Source organism: Leishmania donovani, chromosome 30 (genome assembly GCF_000227135.1).
Source record: "Leishmania donovani BPK282A1 complete genome, chromosome 30".
NCBI classification, from domain to species: domain Eukaryota; phylum Euglenozoa; class Kinetoplastea; order Trypanosomatida; family Trypanosomatidae; genus Leishmania; species Leishmania donovani.
In genome coordinates this window covers 770,954-792,112 of record NC_018257.1, presented here as the reverse complement: position 1 = coordinate 792,112, position 21,159 = coordinate 770,954, and the positions used below count along the sequence as shown (strand labels likewise).

Below are 21,159 nucleotides of genomic sequence, written 5' to 3'. Positions count from 1 at the left end.
GGCGACCGTGCACACGCTTGTGCCATCCACATGATGGGCAGAGTGTCAGCCTGGCTCGAGCGCAACCTATCACCCGGATCCCCTCGCACTGGCCTACTGATATGTGTGTGTGTGTGTGTGTGGGAGGGCGGGAGGCCTGAGGCGCGTGGGGTGGGTGGAGTTTAATGCCGGGGCCGTGCTCGCAGATGACTGCGTCGCCGCATTGCTGTACGTTGCGCGTGTCTAGCGCTGCTTTGGACCAGGCGCATGGGGCCCGTGACCGGGTCGTGGGGCAGAATGGCGTTGAGCCTTATGGCCGATGGCATAAAACGAATACTCTGAGAAATAAGTAAGCCTTTCTCCTCTCCAATCGCTGAGGGTTTGGGCGACGCGGTTGTAGTTATGTTTTTTTTTTCACTTGACCTTTATCATAAACTTACGACGTGTAAGGCTCCCTCACGTTTTGTTATCTCTGTCACGTCTCTCTCATGCACCGCTAGTAGGCGTATCTAGGTGTGAATCCTTTACAAGGATGTCTCCTAAAAAAGTCGTGTGCGGTGGTCTGTGGGTAGGGCTGAAAGTGTCGTGTGTGCTCATCAGCACTGTTTTCAGTGATTGTGGCATGCAGGCAAGCATAGGTGCTGTACTCCGAATATACACATCTCATCGCAGTCAATGATGCTGGTTTCCAGAACGCCTAAGCGAATCGGAGGGTTTTTGTTGTTTTGTCTGCTGCTTTTCCCTCCCCGCCTATTAGGTCTCACGCATGTGATTGTTGATTTCTGTTTTGCTTGCCGATATTTCAGTGCTACATCCGACTTTGATGTGTTAGTTTTTTTTTTCGGTCTCTGTAAGTTTATGTATGTATATGTGTTTTTTTGCGCAGGGAAAGGGATGTGGGGAGCCTTGTGTGAAGAATGGAGCCGTTTACAGAGAATGAAAAACAAAGACATGCTTGGCGTTGTCGACGCCTCCCTCTTCTCCCGCCTCCCTTTCACGTACGTCGTAAAGTGGGACTGGAGAAAGCACAAATGGATGGACTCATGCGAAGACAAGAAAGACTAAAGCTACGTCTTTCTCTGGGGCTCATCCGTTGGGGGCTTTGATGGGGCGCTTGTGCGTAGCTGTGTATGCTGCTCCATCACGGCAGCAATCGTGCCGTTTATTTATTCGTTTGCGCTTCCTTTTTTTTTTACAGCATGCCTGTGCGTTTTCGTTTCTTGTTTGTTTTTGCAACAACGCACCTCTGCGAGGACAAAGACGTAACAGTGTTGTGTAAGATGTTAAGTGGCATTATCTCTCTCCCTCGGCCTTCAGATGAAGGGACACATACGATGTGCTCCCTTTCGTTGCTTATTTTTGTTGCCAAAAGAACATACACGTATTGCTCCCTTTTTTTTCGTGTGTGTTGCGTTCTTCTGTTGTTAATAATGCGTTTTGGTGGGCGTGTTGGGTGTGTATGCGTGTACAGGTGAGGTGTGTATGTGTGTGTGTGTACATGCGCGTGAGTGCGTGCTGAGCGCTCTCAATGTGCTCACGACGTCGACCTTGTTTTCATTTCGCCTTTTCTCCCCCCTCCAACCATTGCAACGTTTTGATTCAGATCCTCGTCCATCCACCTTTCGCGACTTGTGCGAACTTATTCACGGGGCGCGTATGGTGCGTACTCAACGCGTGTGTAGGTGCGGGCGTCTCTTCCGGAGTGTACACGTACACTGGGTAACTGGACATTGCATTTCTTCCAGAAACGCTGAAGCCGACGGAAACAAAAAAAAGACACACGGCAGAAAACGCCTATCGTACCGACGCATGCTTTTTCCCTCTCCACAAACGCACACACACGCACACGCAAATAACACATATAAGTGGCATTGAGGAAACGCAAAAGACAAGCTGGAAGACGATTGAGGGATGGCTGAAGGCCTTCACGACACGGGGACGTTGCCACTGAGCCTGGAGAGTCTGTGCGACACTGCTCTTCCTTCTTGATCAGTGTCTTGTACGCGCCAACGGCACACTGAGACGGGGCTAGGGATAGCACGGAGTACCGCGATAGCAACCGCTTTACCGATTACTCGCCTGTGCTGTATTCACTGCCCGTGATTGGTTATGGATCTTCCTTTGCGCCCTCCTCTTCCTCGACACCTGCGTCGGCGCGCTGCATATCAAGCCTTTTTCCGCCCCCCCCCCCACTACCCCCCTCCCTACTTTGAACCCTACTTGCTCTGCAGCCATGTGCACTACTCTTCACATGATTGCTCTTCATACGCCCTCGTCTCCCTCAGCGGCGGAATCATTCTGACAGGCATTTCGTTTTCTTGCTGAAGTTCTGACTGGGGTGGAAAGGCAGCGCAGCTTTGCGACGCGCGCGCGCTGTTATTATTATTATTTGCTTTTCGTACGTGTGTGTGTGCGTGTGTCCAGTGACACATCACGCCATACGGCTCTCTCTCACACACACACATCTTCGCTGACTTCTTTGTTTGACATCGCCTGCTAAAGCTCAAAGGCCAGTCTTCGCCAAAAGCAGCGGTTGTTGCTCTGTGCTCTTGGGTGAGCTGCCTTTACCCGGGGGCTCTCGAAGACAACACGTTGATTTGCGATCTTTACGCTCAACGCGTGGTGGTCGCCGCCGTACGGCGTCACACACTGCCAATTGCTCTTTGCCGTTGCCGGCGTGCAGTGCCATCGCGACGACTCGCGGACCTTCGGCGTAGGTGAGCGGAGCCAGCGCAACCACTCCACAAAGCACAAAAACTGACGTGGCCACCAATACATTGATGACCATTGTCACATGGGCAAAAAGGATAAAGAAGTCATGTATGATCCGGGGTACGACAAGGAGTACTACGGCGAGGACGACGATGAATATGCCTATGAGGACCAGGAGGCAGCAGCGACGGTGGTGCCGTCTGCCAGCGTAGCGGCCGAGCAGAAATATGCGCAGTGCGAAGAGCGCACAATGGACGTGTCGGAGGTACTGGCGATGCAAAGCGCCGTGGTACGAGAGGTAGTCAATCTGACCTGTCTGTCGACGAGTGCGGCCACGCTACTACTGCGCCGTTATCGCTGGTCGCGAGACGTCGCAGTCGAACGCTACTTTGAGAATTCTACTGCTGTGCTAAGCGACCTCGGAATCACGGAGGAGGCGTCCTTGCATGAGGCGAAGCTCCTCCACGGTGAAGCTGGCGGTCCCATCGTGTGTGGGATCTGCGCCATGGAATATAATCCGCAGAAGGTGGCGTGTCTATCGACGTGCCAGCATTATTTCTGCCTCGAGTGCTGGCGGGACCACATCAAGTCCCGCATAGTCGAGAACCTCATCGGCACCCACTGCCCGGAGCAAGGCTGCTGCCAACTCGTTGGGTTATCCGTCATGTGCGAGCTCTTCTCCGAGTGCGACGATGAAGCAAAAAATGGGAAGAGCAAAAGCATTCTGAAGCAGATACACCGCAAATACCTAACGAGTTTTGTAGAAACTTGCCCCACGCTGCATTGGTGCCCGAACCGGCAAGGCTGTGCCGCCGTTATCTACGCCCCTGTTCCGCCCCTGCAGGGACAGGGGGTGCGGTGTCTCCTGTGCAACAGGTCGTACTGCTTGCGGTGCAGCTATGAGCCGCATCGACCAGCCACGTGCGAGAACATACGGCAGTGGAAGAGCTACTGCTCCAAAGAAGGGGCAAACCTCGCCTACATTCTCAGTCGCACAAAGCAGTGCCCGGAGTGCAAGAAGACGATTGAAAAGAGCGGTGGCTGCAACCATATGACATGCAAGTGCGGGCATGAGTTCTGCTGGGTGTGCCTCGGCCCCTGGAAGCAGCATAGCGGAGACTACTACTCGTGCCGCAATGTGGAGCACCATGGGTCTGCGGCCTCCGAAGAGGCCGTGGACGCTTCCAGGAGGTTCACGTACCACTACGAACGGTACACACTTCACCTCGACAGCGCCGAGCGCGATGAGAAACTGCTCCGAACGATGGCGCACAACCCAACGATGCGAGAGCGACTGATCAAGGCTCAGAGGCGGATGGATGAGAATCGGGCTCCGGGAGTGGTAAGCGGAGCCTTGAAGCAGGAGGGCGTGCCCTTGGTGGGCCTCACATGCGCCACATCGGAGGTGGTTTCGCGCGTCACCGACACACTGTTCACGGCGCGTGATATTCTCGCCCATTCGTACGTGGCGATGTTCTATCTTTGCGAGAACGACAGCGAAGGGCAGCTGATGGCGCATCGAGTGGGGAAGCTGGAGGAAGCTACGGAGGCCATGTCCGGTTCCCTCATAAAATTGTTCACCGCTACGGGATCACAGTTGGGCACCTTTTTCGACGCAGCTGATGTGTTGGTAGCATGGATGAAGGCGCTGTGCGATGTCTAGCATGTTTCCCTACCAGCCGGTGCTGTTGGCAGCAGTGCAGGAAAAGGACAGGGAGCTGTGGAGGGGGACGGGCGAGCAGAGCGTTTTTTTTTTTTCGTGCCACCCTTGGTTCTCATCTTGTTTTGCCGGACCTTGTGATACGAGTGCTGAGGGAGCCGTCTCTGCTGCCTGAGCTCGTTCACTTAAGGCTCTGCACCCCTTGCGGTGAGCGGTCATTTTGCACCGAGTTGATGATGTCGGCATAGCCCCACCCCTCCATGCATGCGCACACACCACTCTCTCTCCCTCACTTGCCGTCACTGGAGTGGTCTTCGTGAGGACTCTGGTATGCGCTGCGTTGCACGCTTCACTCCCATGTACAGCCCGTTCTCTCTCTCCCCCCCCCGCATTGTTTGTGATGCCCTCTTCGGCGTTGTTGTTGCTTGTTCTCTCCTCCCTCGCTGGGCGTTGCTGCCTTGGTGCGCATTTTTATTTCATCACGCCTGCTCAAGCAGCCGGCCCTCTTTCTCCCTCTCCGGGCTAACCTCATCAAGTCACCCTCGTGGTTGTGTGTCACCACGCACACGCGCACAAAGCACCTCACCGTGCGCGCGGTAATGGCGCGGAACGCGCGAGTACATGGTCCACGCTCGCTCTAGTCGTGAAAGTCTGCCCTGACAGACGGTAATCGTGAACCACGTGCCCCTGCTGTGGCGCCACATGGAGATGGAGGGTGCAGCCCACGGCAGTGGATGGGAAGGCGCAGAAGTAAGCTGAAACAGAAGAAATGGATCATGAGTAGAGAAGGGTGGAGAGCGTGGAGCGGCGGACAGCAGAGAGCTTCAATGTCTTTCCTTCTCATGGAAATTCAACAGAGTACTTGCGCGCTTCTGCCGCGGAAGATCATGGCTGTTTTTGCGAGGGCGTATTTTTCCCCCTTTTCGCGATCACGTCTCGTGTTGTTTTCCGTTTACAGCCCATCTCATTTTGGAAAACGTGTCTGAAGCATGCAAAGTGCCCCGGAAGGGGGAGAGAGTGGAGGTGAGGCGGTTCTTCAGCGTGCGCCTCTGCTGATCTCGCCCGGTGTGCACTTGTCTGGTTTTTTCCTGTGTTTTTTTTTTCTACTTCATGCTTCCGGATCGCCCCCCACCCCTGATGAGGAGGGACATCTCCGTGCGTCGTATCCTCAGGGTCCCCAGTGGTGCACGGACTCTGCGGGGGAAGAGAACTCAGGCAGCCTCCCCCACCCCTATGTATCCCCTGCCGATCCCAAGCCACGTCTGGTGTTGACAGGGTCCAAGTGCCGGCGGCGTAGGGAGGCCGGAGCGATGTATTGCTGCTGATGTCGGCGGCCAGGTGATGGACAGTGTTCTGCTGGAGCGAGCGGCGACCGTGCACACGCTTGTGCCACCCACATGATGGGCAGAGTGTCAGCCTGGCTCGAGCGCAACCTATCACCCGGATCCCCTCGCACTGGCCTACTGATATGTGTGTGTGTGTGTGTGTGGGAGGGCGGGAGGCCTGAGGCGCGTGGGGTGGGTGGAGTTTAATGCCGGGGCCGTGCTCGCAGATGACTGCGTCGCCGCATTGCTGTACGTTGCGCGTGTCTAGCGCTGCTTTGGACCAGGCGCATGGGACCCGTGACCGGGTCGTGGGGCAGAATGGCGTTGAGCCTCATGCCCTATTACAGAAAATAGACACAGTGAGAGACAGAAAGAAAACTTATTTCTTGCGTGCAGCTTCACAGACCGGTGAGCTGTGTCTGTGTACCGCCGTGAGATTCATACGCTGCTCGTCTGTGTTCGGCCCAGCTTTTTGAATTTTTCTGCTGCATGGTCTTTTCTTATCCTATAAGACGTACTCTTTTTCCTACTTTTTTCCTCACGCACGTACTCAGTAGCGTAGACATGGGCTTGCAGATGCCATTTTGATTGCGTACACTAACTTCCCCGAGCGTGCGGATCGACGTTTGGCGAGAGAGAGAAAGAGATGTGAGCGTGCAATGTGCGGTATTTGCGAGGAGGGAGCGAGAGAAAGAGTGACCGGGCCCCGCTTTAGGACACGTTTCGAAGTCCTAGTGTTGTTCAGAGGAAACACAGAAATGGGAAGTGAAAAAAAAAAACGAAAACATCGAACGCCGGCAGCGGTCATGATACGTGTGCGCGCCCACACGCGCATATGCGTGCAACAAAATATGCATCCGCGATATGCGACATGATGAGTGAGCCTCTCAATGGAGAGAGAAGGACCCTGTTGGCCCAAGTAAGCTGGTGAGGCTGCTCACTGCACGTCCGCTCTCGCTTCCACTGCGCTTCGCTTTCTCTTGCTATGGCCCCCTCTGTGTTTGCGATTGTATTCCTGCGCGCGTTTTGTTTTTGTTTTCCTTCACCCGCGCCTGCGCTTGGTGGCGATGCCCTCAAACGGTTGCTGTATGCTGGCTGAAAGGCGCGTATTCGACGCGCTAATGCGGGTCTTTGTCCTTGTGGCGGTTCGCAGCGGTGACGGCAGCGTAGCCACGTACCCACCCTCTGTGTGGCACCTTCAGCAGTGCGTTCGCGCGCGTAGTTCTTCTTGTTATCACGCCACCTCTGGCGGATATCTGTGGACACGAGACGCGCTGTTTTGTGCGCTTCGTCGAACAGATGTAGACATAGCCCCCGCAAACGTCCTGGAGAATGCAGGTGCATCACAAGGAGCGACAGCCGCCGCGCCCCCGCGCTTCTACTTCTTCTCGGCGCTCCTTGACGTGGGAAACAACGAGGAGGACGTCGACCTCGTGGCGATGCTGCTCATGGAACTGTGCATTGCGTGGCCAAATGCCATCGCGGCTCACATGGAGGTGTGCCGTGTTTGCCGTGGGGAGCTGTCTCCTGTGCGCGCGTCGTCACCGCTTGCGGCGACCCCAGGCGAAGGTGAAACTGACGAGCCATCGTGGCAACTCAAACACTTCACGCGAGAGGAGACACTGTTGGTGCTACTAGCGGACGAGATCGAGGCGACAGCCGCGACACAAGACGGCTTTCTCACGCGGTGGGGCGTCCGCAATGCGTGGGACCACGACAGAGCGCTGCAGGGCCGCAGCTGGTGGGTGAGCGGGGGTATTGTGACCGTGCTCCCTTCCGAGGCTGCCACCAGGCTTGTGGAACCCTTTCTGATGCTGGAGCTGTCGCGGATGGAGAATGGGTGCCCCCAGCTGCCCCGCCATCCCGAGAGTTGCCGTGACTCGAGCCAAACACTTGAAGAGGCGTTGACGCACGCTATCTTGGAAAGGGAACTCTCACATAGCGTGAGGGCGTACCTCCGCAAGGAGGTTGAAGGGCGAATAGAGTCCCGCCCATTGCATCGGATGATTGTGGTGGTGCCACCAGCGATGGCGCTGTTTCTCAGGGGTGCGCCGTCCTCTATGTTGCACGATTGTTTTCTCTACCACACCGTCGACTGTCCACTCTTCGCGGTGGAGGGCGGCAGCTGCGACGCGGCGCAGAGCTCCACAGATCGCGCCACCGGTCTCGTGGCCCCAGCGACTAGTCCCACCGCGTTCCTGCGGCCAGTGAAGTCAGGTCTATCGTCGGCAGACCTGCTAGAGCGGCAGTGTCGTGTCGCTCATGACGAGACGTCGCGTCTGATGGAGCTGTTCCGCGAGTACGACCTGCTGCTTTCCGGAGACGGGTATGTGCGAGTCCCGCTTGCGCCCGTTTCCCGCTACGTTTTTACGCAGTTGCTGTGTCAGTCGGAGCTTCCGTCCGCGCTGATCCTCGCGCTTATGCGGCGGCATTCGGACGTCACACACCGTGCATGTGACGTGGGCCATCGCATCGACCTAGCCGCTGTGTCGAGCAGACCTCCCTTACCCACCGAGGAGGAGGTGATGCTGGGGATAAAGGTGACCTGGGCAGTGGAGCGCTGGACGGCCGCGCTACGAAGAGGCTCTGCGGCGGCGCCCCCTGTAGGCCTACATATGTGGAATGAAGAGCAAAGTCTGCGCAAAGATAAACTGTGCCGATGGATTCACGAGCGCATGCGAAAAGCCAAGCGCGAGGCCGCCGAGTTGTACTCTCTTGAAGACGCTGCCGATACACATGCCACAGATAGAGAAGAGGATGGCGTCGCTTCGAAGGTGTCTGCGCTCCCGGTCGCGAGCGGTGACACGGCCGACCCGCTGCGGCGCTGCCGAGGTGCCGCATTGAAGCAGCTGGAGCGGAGACTGTTCGCGCCGTTTCCATCCTCCTACCGTGGCTCGTCGACCGAGTGGCTTGGGCAAGCTCTCCGTGATGTCGCGAGAGAGCAAACGCACGCAGCATCGAGCATGGCACAGCGCGACGATGTGTGCTCATCCTTTGCGGGGCCCGCCCCAGCGGCACCCAGAGCTGCTTCAACCAACGCGCTCGACAACTCGTCTAGTTCAAGCCACTCAGACGCGACGTCGGAGGACGGCTCAGATGGCGCAGGAGGCGTTGGCATCCCCACACCGCAGGAGACGGAGAGCCTACTTGCACAGCTAACAGAGTTGGAGGTGGTGCTTCAAAACGAACTGGCAAGCCGGGCAACGGTCCCTCTCGCAAGCGGAGGCGACAGTCGGACAACTGACTTGCGCGGCGGCGTCGGTGATGCTGTCACCGAGGACCAAGAGATGGATGTGACGTCATGGCTTACTGCCGCAGACATGCAGCAGATAACCCGGAACGAGCTTTTCCTGCATCACGTGCAGCTCCTCGAATCTGAGATGGAGCAGGACCAGTAGAGGAGTTGACCGTCCGCCTTACCGTGAAAGGCCGACTGCACACGGCGTGTGGTGTCGCCGCCCCCCCCCCTTTGCACTCGTTGATGCAGTTGAATGTGCCTTTCCTTTTGTTTTTTGTTCTCGGTCTGCTAAGCTGAGCACGCACAACCCTACACAATGGCCGGGCAAAGGAGCAGCGCGGTAAGTGCTGGCGCCGGGCAATGCTCTCTTCCTGAGCGGCGCCTTTGGCACGTGCAGCGCATGTCGCAAGCAGCGTTGGCTCTGCCTTGGTTCTCTTCAACGGTGCACACCCCATGATACCGGTGGAGGTGGGGCCCCCTCTCCCCTCCTACAACTCGGCCTATTGCTCGCGGTGGTTGCTTTCTCGTTCACTGTTCTCTCCCTGGCTCTTAAGGGACGGGTCGAAGCACTACTTATTGCCAGTCGCATCTTCATTCACCAGCGCACGTGCCTCGCGACTGCAGAGAACCAGACGCGTGTTCACATGCAAAGGCCAACACGCTTGTCGTGATATAATCAGCGGCGGCCGAGTGTCAGCTCCATGCGCACACAAGCCTTTTGTTATTCGGTCTTTTATTTTTTCGAAGGAGGTCTTCTGTCGAAGTTGCGCGGCGCACCGGCGCGAGCCGCGTCTTGGCGGTTTCCTTTGTTGGAACGATTCTTTCCGTGATTTCGAGATGACACACACACACACTCGCACTTGTTGGTTGTCTGTTTGCCCTTCTGCGAAGTCTGAACGGCAGCGTGGAACGCGATGTGGTCCGCGAACGTGAATCTAGATGGGGTGCTACCGAGCAGCCTCTGCATCACGCACGACGCTTTGTGGTGGTTGTCTGCGAGTGGCGTTCTGTACACTTGGCGGACAAGTCAAGGCGATGGTGAGCCAACACACCCGGTTGCCGTGGCGCAGTTGGACCGCCGCGTGGAGTGCATGGTCGTTTCTTCGGATGCGTCGCTGATTGCAGTGGTGTCGTCGACCTTCATGGCGCTCCTTGAGATCGAGCACACATCGAGCCCGACATTTTTGCGGATGGGCGACGCCGATGCATTTGGCGAGGCGAGTGGTGATGAGGTCGTCATCACGGCGGAGGAGAGGAGGCGCGTCGCTTGCACGATTGGCGATGTGCGTGGCGTGTTGTTCAACAGTGACGCGTCTCTAGCGGCGGTGTGCACGGATTCGGCTCTTCTGCTGTGGAGTAACGTATTCGGTGACGCCTCAAATGACGATGAGGACGGCACTGGATCACACCTGGCAAGCTTCGACTGCACCCATCTCGGCGCGTCAACGCAAGGGTGTTCCGTCATCTGCTTCACTGGAGCACGGCAGCTGCTCGTCGTAGACGATGTCAACCATCTCGTACTCCTTCAGTGCGTCAGTGAAGATTTGAGCGATGTAAGCGAGGACGCCCACATGCCCGTCGCGTGCCAGCCAAATGCGTCACCGATGGCGGTGAACCTGCAGCTGATGGTGGACGGACACATATGCGGCCGCACCGCTCGTGTCACTTCCGTCGCCTGTAGCCACAGCGGCGTCTACGGGGAAAGCTTAGTGGTGCTAGGGTTCTCCAATGGCACCGTGCAACTCCTGAACGGACGCCAACTGCAAGCACTGCGCACCTGGAATGTGCGGGACGCCATAACCGCCGCCTTCATTGACTCCTCGGACGAAGCGGCAGCCGCCAGCTCGCGTCGTCGCAGTGGGCTATCACAGGTTGCAACGCGGGATCGCCGCGGAATTCCATATGCCGCGGCGTCTACTGCGGCGCCGCAGGAGGTGACCATCTTTGATGTCTGTGTCGGAGCTCATCTTATCACGGTGTGCACATCGCACGGCGTCGTCTATTACAGCAGATTCACGTTTCAGCTGGAGAGCGCCTACACGCAGCTGTTTACAACGCCGCTTGTGCAGGCAGGAGCTGCTGCTGCTGCCGCAGGGACGTCTGTGCTCGGCGGCGTCGCAATGCGGGGTGGGTCGAATGGCCGTTGGGCGTACACCAACGTGTTTGACGGTGTCCTCTACTTCTCTTGGCGTGACGTCGACACGCATCACACACTGGAGGCGCGCTCGGCGGAGCGGAATGCGGCCAGCAACGACATTGTGCACGCACGTGCCCCACTGCCAGCCGCATGGTTAGACAACGTGGCCACTGCAAGGCTTGCTCAGCGACCCTTCCTGTCGTCGGATGCGCGGCGGCGGCAGCCTGCGAAAGGGAGCGGTTACACTGACGCCCCGTGGTCTGTGCAGCAGGAGCGCAAGCGAAAGGCACGGGCAGCCGCCGCCCGCGACCGCAAGGCTCAGGCATTCGGGGCAGTTTCAGCCTCGGCAGCAGCGTCTACAAACGAGCTTCGCTTCCAGTACGACTTCGACTCCATCTTCGGGGTCGGACGTGCAACACTGACACGCATGGAGGCCTCCAGCTCCGCCTTGCGTGGCCTTCACACGCGTGCTGTCGTGGCGACCGCGTTTGCCACCGCCGGCGACGCCCTCATCACCGCCGGTGCTGACGGTCGAATAAGGCAACTGCACTTCCCCATCGCGCGCGCAAAGGGGGCGGACGGAGTCGCTGGACGCATCTTGGCTGGTCACGCCGCGGCTGTCACCGCAATCGATGCAAACCTGTCGCGCCAGCATCCTCTCATCCTCTCTGCCGGTGCAGAAGGCTGCCTCCGGCTCTGGTCACCTGGAGCACGGGACACACCAATAGCGGAGTGCACCGTGGGCTGCAGTGGCGGCAAGGTGGCGCGTCCAGCGCCGGGGAAAACTATCGTGTCAGCGCAGTTCTTCTACCTTGACAAGCTGTTACTGTCGTGCGCGGCGGATGCACTCGAGCTCCGCCGTAATGCTGGTGGCGTCTGCTCTTCGCGGGCGACAGCAGCGCCGTCGAGCACCTCCGAATCTGATAGAGTTCTCTCAGAAGCCCCTCTGTACAGGTTCTCGGTCGGCAGTGGCCACACCATAACCTCAGCAACAGCAGTGAACCACTTCGTCAGCAACCTTATCTTCCTGGCCACCTCGGAAAAGGAGGTGCAGGTGCTGGATGTGGCGGCGAACACGGTTCTCTGGCGCGAGGGGACAACGCACACGCGCGGTATCTACCGCGTTGCCACAGGCCGCACGAGTCGCTACGCCGCAGCCGGTGTAGACAGCGGTGCCGCGCATCTCTTCATGTCGGCGTCGCTCGACAGCACTGCGGCGCTTTGGGACGTGCGCATAGCGAAGCCGGTGCAGCTCTTCACGCAGCACTCCAACACAGGCGTTCCATCGCTGGCGCTGGAGGTTGCTCCCGGAATCGGCGTGGTCGCAGTAGGGAGCCAGGATAATGCGGTTTACATGTACGACCTTCGTGGCGGGTGCGGTGGCGTCGCTCTCGACGTGTTGCGTGGGTTCGACTCGTACGTCACTTCTCTTGCCTGGCACCCGCTCCGCCCATTCTTGGTGGCAGGGCTGGCCAGTGGAGACGTGCACGTTCTCCAACACGCCACGTAGACGCATGATGAGACGATGAAGACACCCGCAGTCTCTGCGGATGTGGTATGTGCCTACCGTTGCGCTTCACAGCGTGTGGTGGACGGAGAGCCCATGGCGGATGTTGTTTCTCCCTTTTTGTTTTTTGCGCTGTTCTCCGTTGCGGCTCTGATCGGTGTTACCGTGAGGGACGCCATCCCTCGTTCACATCGGCAGACGCAGCCTGAAGCAGCGATGGAGGAAAGTGCACATCGCATACCTGAAAAAAAAAGAAAAAAAACATTATCCGAGTAACAAGACGACGCATCCAAAGAAAATGCGACAACGAACGGAAAGCAGCGGTGCTGCTGCCTCGAATACGACTGTGGAGACGCAATGAACGGCGAAGTTTCATGGTTCATGGGCGAAGACATGCAAGCTCGGTTCGGCCACGATGCCGTAGAAGGGAAACGAGAAACAAACACATCCCTCCCTATTCCTGCCCACGGCCCCCACCGCCTGGCCACCCTCTCGAGCTGTCCGCTCTATCTTTCTCAATGCCCGTCATCAGCCCACTGTATATAAACTTTCCTTTAGTGCGGAGACATACGCGCACAACACATTTCTCTCTCTCTCTCTGCCTGCCCCGTGTCTGTGTGTCAGGCAATCCTTCTCCGCCGCGCTCTCATCATCATTTTCGATACTTCTTGTCTGGAAAACATCTTCTCTGCGCCTGTGTGGGAACGAGAACCGCGCGTAGGTTATTTCTTGTGAACGGACCGGCGCCTGAGCTCAGGCCAGCACACATTCTTTCAGATACACACCTGTATCATTCTTTCAAAGACCTTTGTAACTATGCTCGTGCTTCTGCTTGTCGAGGACCTTCTCCATTATTTGTCCTTTTCTGTTTGCTTCTTCCTCCTGAGGCTGCTAGGTTGTCCTTGTCGTCGCTTCCGTCGCGTCGGTCATTCATGCTTTGGCCGGTTTCTCTCTCTCTATTAGGTGCATCTTCAGAGACACGGCAACACGGCCGAGGCCATCGTCTGTCGTCTTCTCCGGTCGAGACTTCTCCTTACTTTTCTGGCCTACCAGTTCGTGGGTGCGCTGGCGCCATCCCTTTGCATACACATTGTCATTTGCAAGCAGCACGTCAAGCACCGCTCGCGAACGCAGCGATGCCACGTGACGCGCCTGCCCCATCGTCGGCGCTGCGTCGGCGTACAGCGACATCTGCCTTAGGAGGTGACACACGGACGCAAGAGCGCAGGCGGCCGAGGCCGATGCGAAAGGCGTTGAGGCATTTTCCTCTCGCTACAGCGGCACGCAGAAAGCCCTTGCTTCCGCCAGCCGCGTCGCTGCGCACGCACTTCACACGTGTGCAAGAAGCCGCCGCCGCGCTTGGTCATGTTCTTGGTTACCTAATTCGGCAAGTACTCTCGCTTTCTGTTCTCTTGGACCTCGCGCAGGGCGTACTCGGCCGCCTGTTTGCTCTCCTACGATGGCTGAACGACTACCCGGCTCGTGTGCAGTTCCGTCGCACGACGCAGCGCTTCTTGTCTGTCATGAATACGACTGAAAGCTACACAACCTTTGTCGAAGCCGCAGCGAGTCTGGACCACTACTGCGGTGTGGCGAAGTGGGCGCAGGACGCCCCTCCACTGGATCGCTGCAACGCAGTCGGCCTTCTTGTCGATGCCACCGCGGCGCAGCACCTCATCCGGACGAACAACTTGTACGCAATGGAGACCTTTCTGTGCTCGCTGCTGAAGCGCAACGCGCACGGTCTCATGGACGCATCGATATACCGCTACTACAACAGCGCCCCGCACTGCCTCGAGGACTACACGGACAGCATCGAGTGCCTTATCACGGCCTATGCGGCCGGGGCGTGGCATGGCGAATCTGCGGTGAGCGACAGCAGCGGCGCTGCAGCCGACCGCGCCTTGCCTCCAACATCGGCCGCGCCCGTGTTGCGAGATTTGCGTCCCTGCTGGGTGCGATTGGAGGCTAGCGCCGGCGCTGAGGTGCGGCCGCCGCTGCTTGCCGGCACACCTCCGCCAGTGTGGTCGGCGACGCACTCGGGGCCATCTGCGGCGCTGCCGGCGGTGGACGTGACGGCCAAAATTCAGCAGGTCTGGCAAGCGCAGTTCCGGAAAACAGTGTCCGCTATTCAAGCGCCATGGGCAACCGCCACTGCGGCACCGAGCCGGCAGCAAAGCACATCCGCGTCTGTGCACTGTCTCGGCAGCAGCGCCGCTTCCGCGGCAATGCCACTCACAGACACAAGCACTGCAACGGTGCCCACTTGCGCCTCCACGCTGGCGGGTGAGAAGAGCATCTTGTTGACGAGGGATGACGCCGCGCCGGTATCGCACACCTTTGCGAAGCCAAAGACGAGCGATGACGCAAAGCCCGCAGGGGATTTTGCAAGTGTGTCGCCGCCGTTGTCGCCTCTCTTGCGCACTGAAGACACAACTTCGGGGAACGCAACTGCCTTGCTGTCTTTCGGGGCGCACATGTCGGTGGCGCCGCCGCTCTCGGCCAACCCCATGGCGGCAGCGCCTCCTTCACCGGAGGTGGCCCTGGCTCGGCAACTTCGCAGCTCGTGTGCGTCGCTGTGCCGCTTCCTCGACGGCTGTGCATTGCCGTCCGCATTGCCGCAGCAGCACCACGCACATCAGCAGCGCTGCTCTGTGTACAAACCCGCGGTAGTCACAGTAGGGCATCGTCTCAAGGTGCTGCGCAAGGTGCTGCACTCCTATGGCCGAACGGCGCTGGTGCTCAGCGGCGGTTCCTCTATGGGCACCTACCATGCCGGCGTGGCCCGCGCGCTGCACGAGGCGGGTGTGTTGCCTGATATTCTCTGCGGCTCCTCGGCCGGCTCCATCATCGCCGCGATGATCTGCACCAAGTCGCCGGACGAGCTTCACGCCTTCATGCAGTCACACGTCCTTTCGACCGAGGCGATGCACATGTCCCCGTTCGGCGAAGACAGTGACCTTCCTGGCAAGCTGAAGCGCTTCTTCAAGACGGGCTTCTTGATGGATGTGCGGTCGCTGATGGGGTGCATGCGGGGTCAATGTGGCGACATGACGTTTCTGGAGGCGTACCAGCTCAGTGGAAAGGTGCTGAATGTGTCCGTGACACGTAGCCAGCAGGAGGGTATGCCGTCGGATCGGCACGTGCTGCTCAACTACGTGACGGCTCCGGATGTTGTGATTTGGAGTGCAGTAAGTGCCAGCTGCGCCTTGCCGGGACTCTTCACAGCCGTGCAGCTGATCGAGAAGCCCTCCCTTGGCGGTGGCACATTTGCGCCGTACCTGCCAGGAGAGCTGTGGTGCGACGGCAGTATAGCTCAGGATATCCCACGGCGACTTCTGATTCAGCTCTTCGGCGTCAACTACCTCATTGTGAGTCAGGTGAACCCGTACGTGATTCCGTTTCTGCGGCCCCCCAAATCGCACCACATCATCGCAACAAGCGGCTCGTGGCTAGCGCGGCTGTGGTTTGCATGGGTGGATGTGTGCGGATGGGTGTTGACCGTCTTGTTCAGCGTGCACCTCCTTCCACGTTTCGGCCGCTTCGAAATGCTTTTTATGCTGTTTGCGCAGTTCTACAGCGGCGACTTGACCATCCAGCCGATCGACTCCGTCATGAAGGCGGTGCCGGACTACATGAACTTGGTCAACAATCCCTCCGCTGACTACATCAGTTACGTGGCGTCGCGTGCGCAGAGCCGCACGTGGCCACTGGTGACAAGGATTCGCCTTGCGACGCGTATTGAGCGCTGCCTTCAGCGTGAGATACGTGCCTTAGAGGCAATGGAGCTCAGGGAGCAAACGACGTAAGCGTGCAAAAAGCGGGAGGAGCATTCCTATGGGTAGGCGAGGCTGACGGTTTAACGAAAATGTTTCGGTGATTGGCTTGGTTGTCTATCCGTGGCGTGGCGCTCGATCGCCCAATGCCATTGGAGGTTGCTTGTGTGTTTTTTTGTTTGTTTCTTGCTCCCCCCCCTACACACAGATACCAAAAAAAAAACGCAGATCCGAGCCCCTATCAAGCCCCTGCGCTCTGGACGCACAGCGTGGATGCTGTACACCAACGGTGACGCTTCTGATCTCATCGCGAGAAAAGCTCTGCAGCAAAAGGGATGGCGCAGGCAGCTGTTGTTGCACCCTTTGCCAACCTACATGTCAGGAGCGGTATGCGAATGGCGCCGTGCACGCCACCACACGTCCTAGTCGGCACCCGAGCCACGAATGCGCGCCGGGATGGCTCGCCTTCTCGCTCTGCCACTTGGCTCTCTGGCATGCACTTTGGTCATCGGCTCCACCACCCCCACCCCTTACCCATCTATGCCCGCATACGCATAGGCCAGTGCACGCCGAAGGAGATGACGCTAATCGGCACTAATTGAGTAGCAGCTGTTTTCCGTGCCGCTTGTTGACGTCTTGTCGACGCTGATCGCTCGCCACTCGGCTAAACCACACACACACACACACATATATATATATATAATATGTAATATATATATGTATATCGCGACTTCATTCACAGCACACGAACAGCGACTCAGAAGAACCTTTTTTTTGTTCCTCTGTTAGAATTCAAGCTGAAGTTGCGGTGAAGCATCCACAGACCTCTTCGCCTAGCACGAGAGGAGGCAAGCCCCCCCCCCCACACACACACACGCACACCACACCACACCACCACCACTTTCTTGTCCCCTTTCAGTCACCGAACAGCGTCCGACTTCTCTCTTTCTTTCTCTCACACACTGTTTTGTTTCGACGTTGGTGGCCGTATCAGACCTCCTCTCCTTCTCTCTTCGAGTTTAGAGTTATCATAGATTCACGTTCCTCATTTTTGCGCGTTCTCTTTTTGTTTGGCGTTTCCTTGCGTTATCTGCCTGCCTCAAGGAGTGCTAACAGGCACACGTTCTCGTACGTACTCCTTAGACCTTTGTCTTTTGGTTTTCTCTTGCTCACCGTGCTCGCGTCCCTGAAGGTACAGCGGCGGCTTTTTCGCAAAGAGATTCGGAACAATTCGGCTGATTCGCCGTGCACAACGCATCCTACTGTGAAGAGCATATTCGGTTTTCGTGCTGATGTGGTAGGGTTGTTCTCTGGCTTCGATCTCGTCCTGTGTGTGCACGTGTGTTGCCGCTCTCCACTGTAGGCAGGCTCTCTTTCTCTCTCTGTGTGTCTGCTTCTGCGCGTGGTCCTTCCTCTTACAGAATTGCCATCACTGTTCAAGTCCCTCTCTGTTGCTGGCGTTTTGTGCTTCGCTGGAGTTGATTGACGCTTCCCGGTGTACATCCAGGCATTCAGCGAAGCGTCGCCACTCGCGGCCCCTCGAGAAATGGAGGAATACAACATTAAGCGGAAGATCGGCGATGGCGCCCAAGGTGTCGTGTACGAGGTGGAGCACCGCACCTCGAAGACGAGCTATGCAATGAAGGTGATCTGCTGCACCGACCAGGAGCAGGTAAACATGGCGCTGAAGGAGATCAAGGTGCTGCTGCAGCTGCGTCACCCCAGCATCGTCTCTTACGTTGACTTCTTCCTCGTCTTCAACAGTGTCAAGCTCCGCCGCGAGTTCGCCGCACAGAGCGAAGGCGCGTGTGGCAGCGGAGGATGTGGTGACGGTCAGCAGCGTGAGGCGAGGGTGCAGCGAGAGCAGGACAGCCTCTTCCTTTGCAGCCTGTCGAACAGCGAGTTCCACCATGGCTGCGCCGCCGACAGCGGATGGAAACAGGCGACTGCGGAAGCCTCTTCGAACGCCCCGACGGGAAAGCCGCAGAGCGGCGCCGCCCGCGTTGTTCCGACCTCGCTGCTCAGCAAGCACCGACAACAGGCAGGAGCGCACTGGCTCGGCGAGGAGGAGATCGCTGTGTGTCTCGTGATGGAGCTCTGCAGCAACGGTGACATGCAAGGGCTCGTGCGGGAGGCGCGGCAGGAGTTCATGAAGACGGGTAGCCACAGCATCACAGAGGCGCAGGCGGTGTCGTGGCTCGAGCAGGCTGCTGCGGCGCTGCAGTTCATTCATGATAAGGGCTTTTTGCATCGCGACCTGAAGCCGACGAACATCTTCTTCGACGAGTACAAGAACATCAAGATCGGTGACTTTGGCCTGGCGGCGACGGTCGGGCTTGGCCGAAACTCGGCGGTTGGGACACCCTACTACCTAGCGCCGGAGCGCATGCTGCAGCAGCGCTACGACGGCAAGGTGGACATCTGGGGTCTCGGCGTCGTCTTGCTCGAGCTCCTGACGCTGCGCGAACAGCCGATCAACAGCATGTTGCTAGAGAACCCGAAAGTAGTGGACACGGTGATTCCGCAAATCACCAAAATGGGCTACTCCACCAAGCTGGCTGCTTTGCTGCGGGACATGCTGCAGCGCCAGCCGCAAGGGCGCCCCACCCCGTCCTCTATTTTGCACCGCTTGGCGAGCATCACCGCCACCTCGCCGCACCCCGGCATGTCCGCGACGCTCTTCGCTGGGATGAGCTGTCCGAAACTAACAGAGGCGCTCTGCGACGTCTGCGAAGTCGAAGTCGCCGGCGTTATGTGCTCGAGCTGCAAGGCTGCCTTCTGCGCCGGATGTGATCGTGCCCGTCACAGGCACCACTCGCGCCAAAGCCACGATCGCACAAACATGTCGTCTATTGTGAACAGCATGAACGGCGCCTCCTCCTTGCCTCTGTCGGCGACGCCGATGCAGCAGCAGCAGCAGCAGAAAACGCTGTCCTTTTCGCGGGGGCCCTCGCCGGCGAACACCTCAGACCAGACGCGGGCGAGCATGCAGAACATCGTCGTCTTTCCGTCCAGCAGCACCAGTCACTCCCGCACGCTGCCGCGCGAGCGCGAGATGAACAGCAGGACATTCACCCGTTTTCAGCTGGCGCTGCCGGGGTGTAGCGTATCCATGTCTGAGTACTCCATGGCACAGGGGTTTCAGGGGCGCCGCGACGGGTCTGGCATCAACGCGGCCGTAGCAGAGACGGTGCTGCGTGTCCCGGATGATGTGCCGAGCCTCGCCCAGGCGTTACAGGTGGTTGAGAGCATGCCACACATTCGCAAAATCCTCGTCGCCGGTAACACCACGCACACAGTGCCGCTTGTCCTTACATCACGACTGCCGGACAGCATCAAACTTGTAGGTGAGTCGCCGCCACCGATGCTGGAGGTGGCGGACAGCCCATTTGCTTTGCACTGCCAGTCTGGCAGGGGTAGTGTGGAGAACTTCATCCTCCGCCATGTCGGACGCTTCCGCTCCAAGCTGCTCAAGCTGGACACAAATCTCCACCAGGCAGACGCAAACGCAATGGCATCGGCGCCTGCAAGAAAGCCGTCGCGGCCGACCGCCGTGTCAATCACGGGAGGCGAGTGGAGGCTGCACAAGTGTCGCATCTCGTGCGTCGAGGGAAGTGGCGTGACGGTGGGCGGGGGCAAGCATACCTCCTCCTCTTCCACCAACGGACAGAACACCTCCGCGACTGGCACGCGGTCGTCACGCCCGCCGCCATCTCCGAGCTTGGTCGCTCGTTCAAGCCTGGTGAACGGCGTCGAGGAGGGTGCAGAGGACGCTGACGTCTTATCCATGGAGCCGATCATAACCAAGTGCAGCTTCATCGACGTCACCGCCGCCGGCATCGTCCTCATGGAGAAGTCGCGAGGCCTCTACGAAGGCAACACGTTCTCTGGCTGCGGTTTTGCCGCTTTTCTGCTCCGAAAGGATGCGACGCCGCGCATTCGCGCCAACCACATCACCGACGGTGCCGAGGCAGGTATCTTTTGCCAAGATGCCTCGGGGTTGATGGAGTACAACGTGATTGCGCAGAACGCGGGCTGCGGCATCGTCGTTAAGGGGGCGTCCGCGGTGCCGGTTATTCGCAAGAATCGCGTTCTGTCCAACGTGCAGGCTGGTGTTTTCTGCTGCGACAAGGCCGCGCCGTTTGTCTCCGATAACGAGATTCGCCAGAATGGCAAGGCCGGCGTGCTGGTGAAGACGACCGCCGCACCGAAGATCACCCGCAACGTCATTGAGAGCGGCAAGGAGGCTGGCATTTACGTCTTTGAGAAGGGTGCCGGCATTATCGAGGAGAACCGTATCCGCGGCAACCAGAACGCCGGCCTCCTTGTCACCACCGGCGGCAATCCGCACGTCATCCATAACACCATCAGCAAGAACGCGTACGAGGGCATCTGGGTGTGCAAGCACGGCGGTGGCACCTTCTGCGACAACGATTTGCGCGGAAACACCAAAGGGGCCAAGGACATCGAGGCGGACAGCCGCGTCACATGGGTGGGTAATGTCGAGCAGTAACAGTTCACGTTCCACCATGGATGTCGGCGAAAGAAGTGGATCAGAGCACTTGTTTGTTGCTAATGCTGTTCTTGCTCCCGCCCCGTTTCGTGTTTCAGCTGTATCGCGGACGGCAAGACGTGCTGTCGAGCCATCCCTCCCCGTGCTTTCACGAGCCCACTTATTGTTGCCTTTCTCTTTCGGTGTGGGCTGTCTCTAGATTTACTTTCCTGCTTCTCTCTTCGGATGCAACTCTCAGCATTCGTGTGTGAGGCGTGGCACAGAAGTACTGCCATTTTAGGTGGAGCGACTCTTTGCACTCATACGCCCCGA

The 21,159-nt window shown here is 58.2% G+C and overlaps 5 protein-coding genes across 5 annotated transcripts; all 5 read left to right on the top strand.

The window, feature by feature from the left end:
- Positions 1 to 2,773: 2,773 nt before the first annotated feature.
- On the top strand, positions 2,774 to 4,354 carry LDBPK_302180 (hypothetical protein, conserved; the record flags this gene model as incomplete). Its single annotated transcript, XM_003862882.1, has 1 exon — positions 2,774 to 4,354. The coding sequence occupies one exon, from the start codon at positions 2,774 to 2,776 to the stop codon at positions 4,352 to 4,354; it is 1,581 nt and encodes a 526-aa protein (XP_003862930.1).
- Positions 4,355 to 7,124: 2,770 nt separating this feature from the next.
- LDBPK_302170 (hypothetical protein, conserved) lies at positions 7,125 to 9,074 on the top strand (the record flags this gene model as incomplete). The annotated part of the gene is made up of 1 exon (XM_003862881.1): positions 7,125 to 9,074. One exon carries the CDS (start codon positions 7,125 to 7,127, stop codon positions 9,072 to 9,074), a length of 1,950 nt encoding a protein of 649 aa, XP_003862929.1.
- A 931-nt stretch (positions 9,075 to 10,005) lies between these two features.
- On the top strand, positions 10,006 to 12,561 carry LDBPK_302160 (hypothetical protein, conserved; the record flags this gene model as incomplete). Its single annotated transcript, XM_003862880.1, has 1 exon — positions 10,006 to 12,561. The coding sequence occupies one exon, from the start codon at positions 10,006 to 10,008 to the stop codon at positions 12,559 to 12,561; it is 2,556 nt and encodes an 851-aa protein (XP_003862928.1).
- Positions 12,562 to 13,694: 1,133 nt separating this feature from the next.
- LDBPK_302150 (hypothetical protein, conserved) lies at positions 13,695 to 16,367 on the top strand (the record flags this gene model as incomplete). The annotated part of the gene is made up of 1 exon (XM_003862879.1): positions 13,695 to 16,367. One exon carries the CDS (start codon positions 13,695 to 13,697, stop codon positions 16,365 to 16,367), a length of 2,673 nt encoding a protein of 890 aa, XP_003862927.1.
- Positions 16,368 to 17,880: 1,513 nt separating this feature from the next.
- LDBPK_302140 (protein kinase, putative) lies at positions 17,881 to 20,847 on the top strand (the record flags this gene model as incomplete). Its single annotated transcript, XM_003862878.1, has 1 exon — positions 17,881 to 20,847. One exon carries the CDS (start codon positions 17,881 to 17,883, stop codon positions 20,845 to 20,847), a length of 2,967 nt encoding a protein of 988 aa, XP_003862926.1.
- Positions 20,848 to 21,159: the final 312 nt, after the last annotated feature.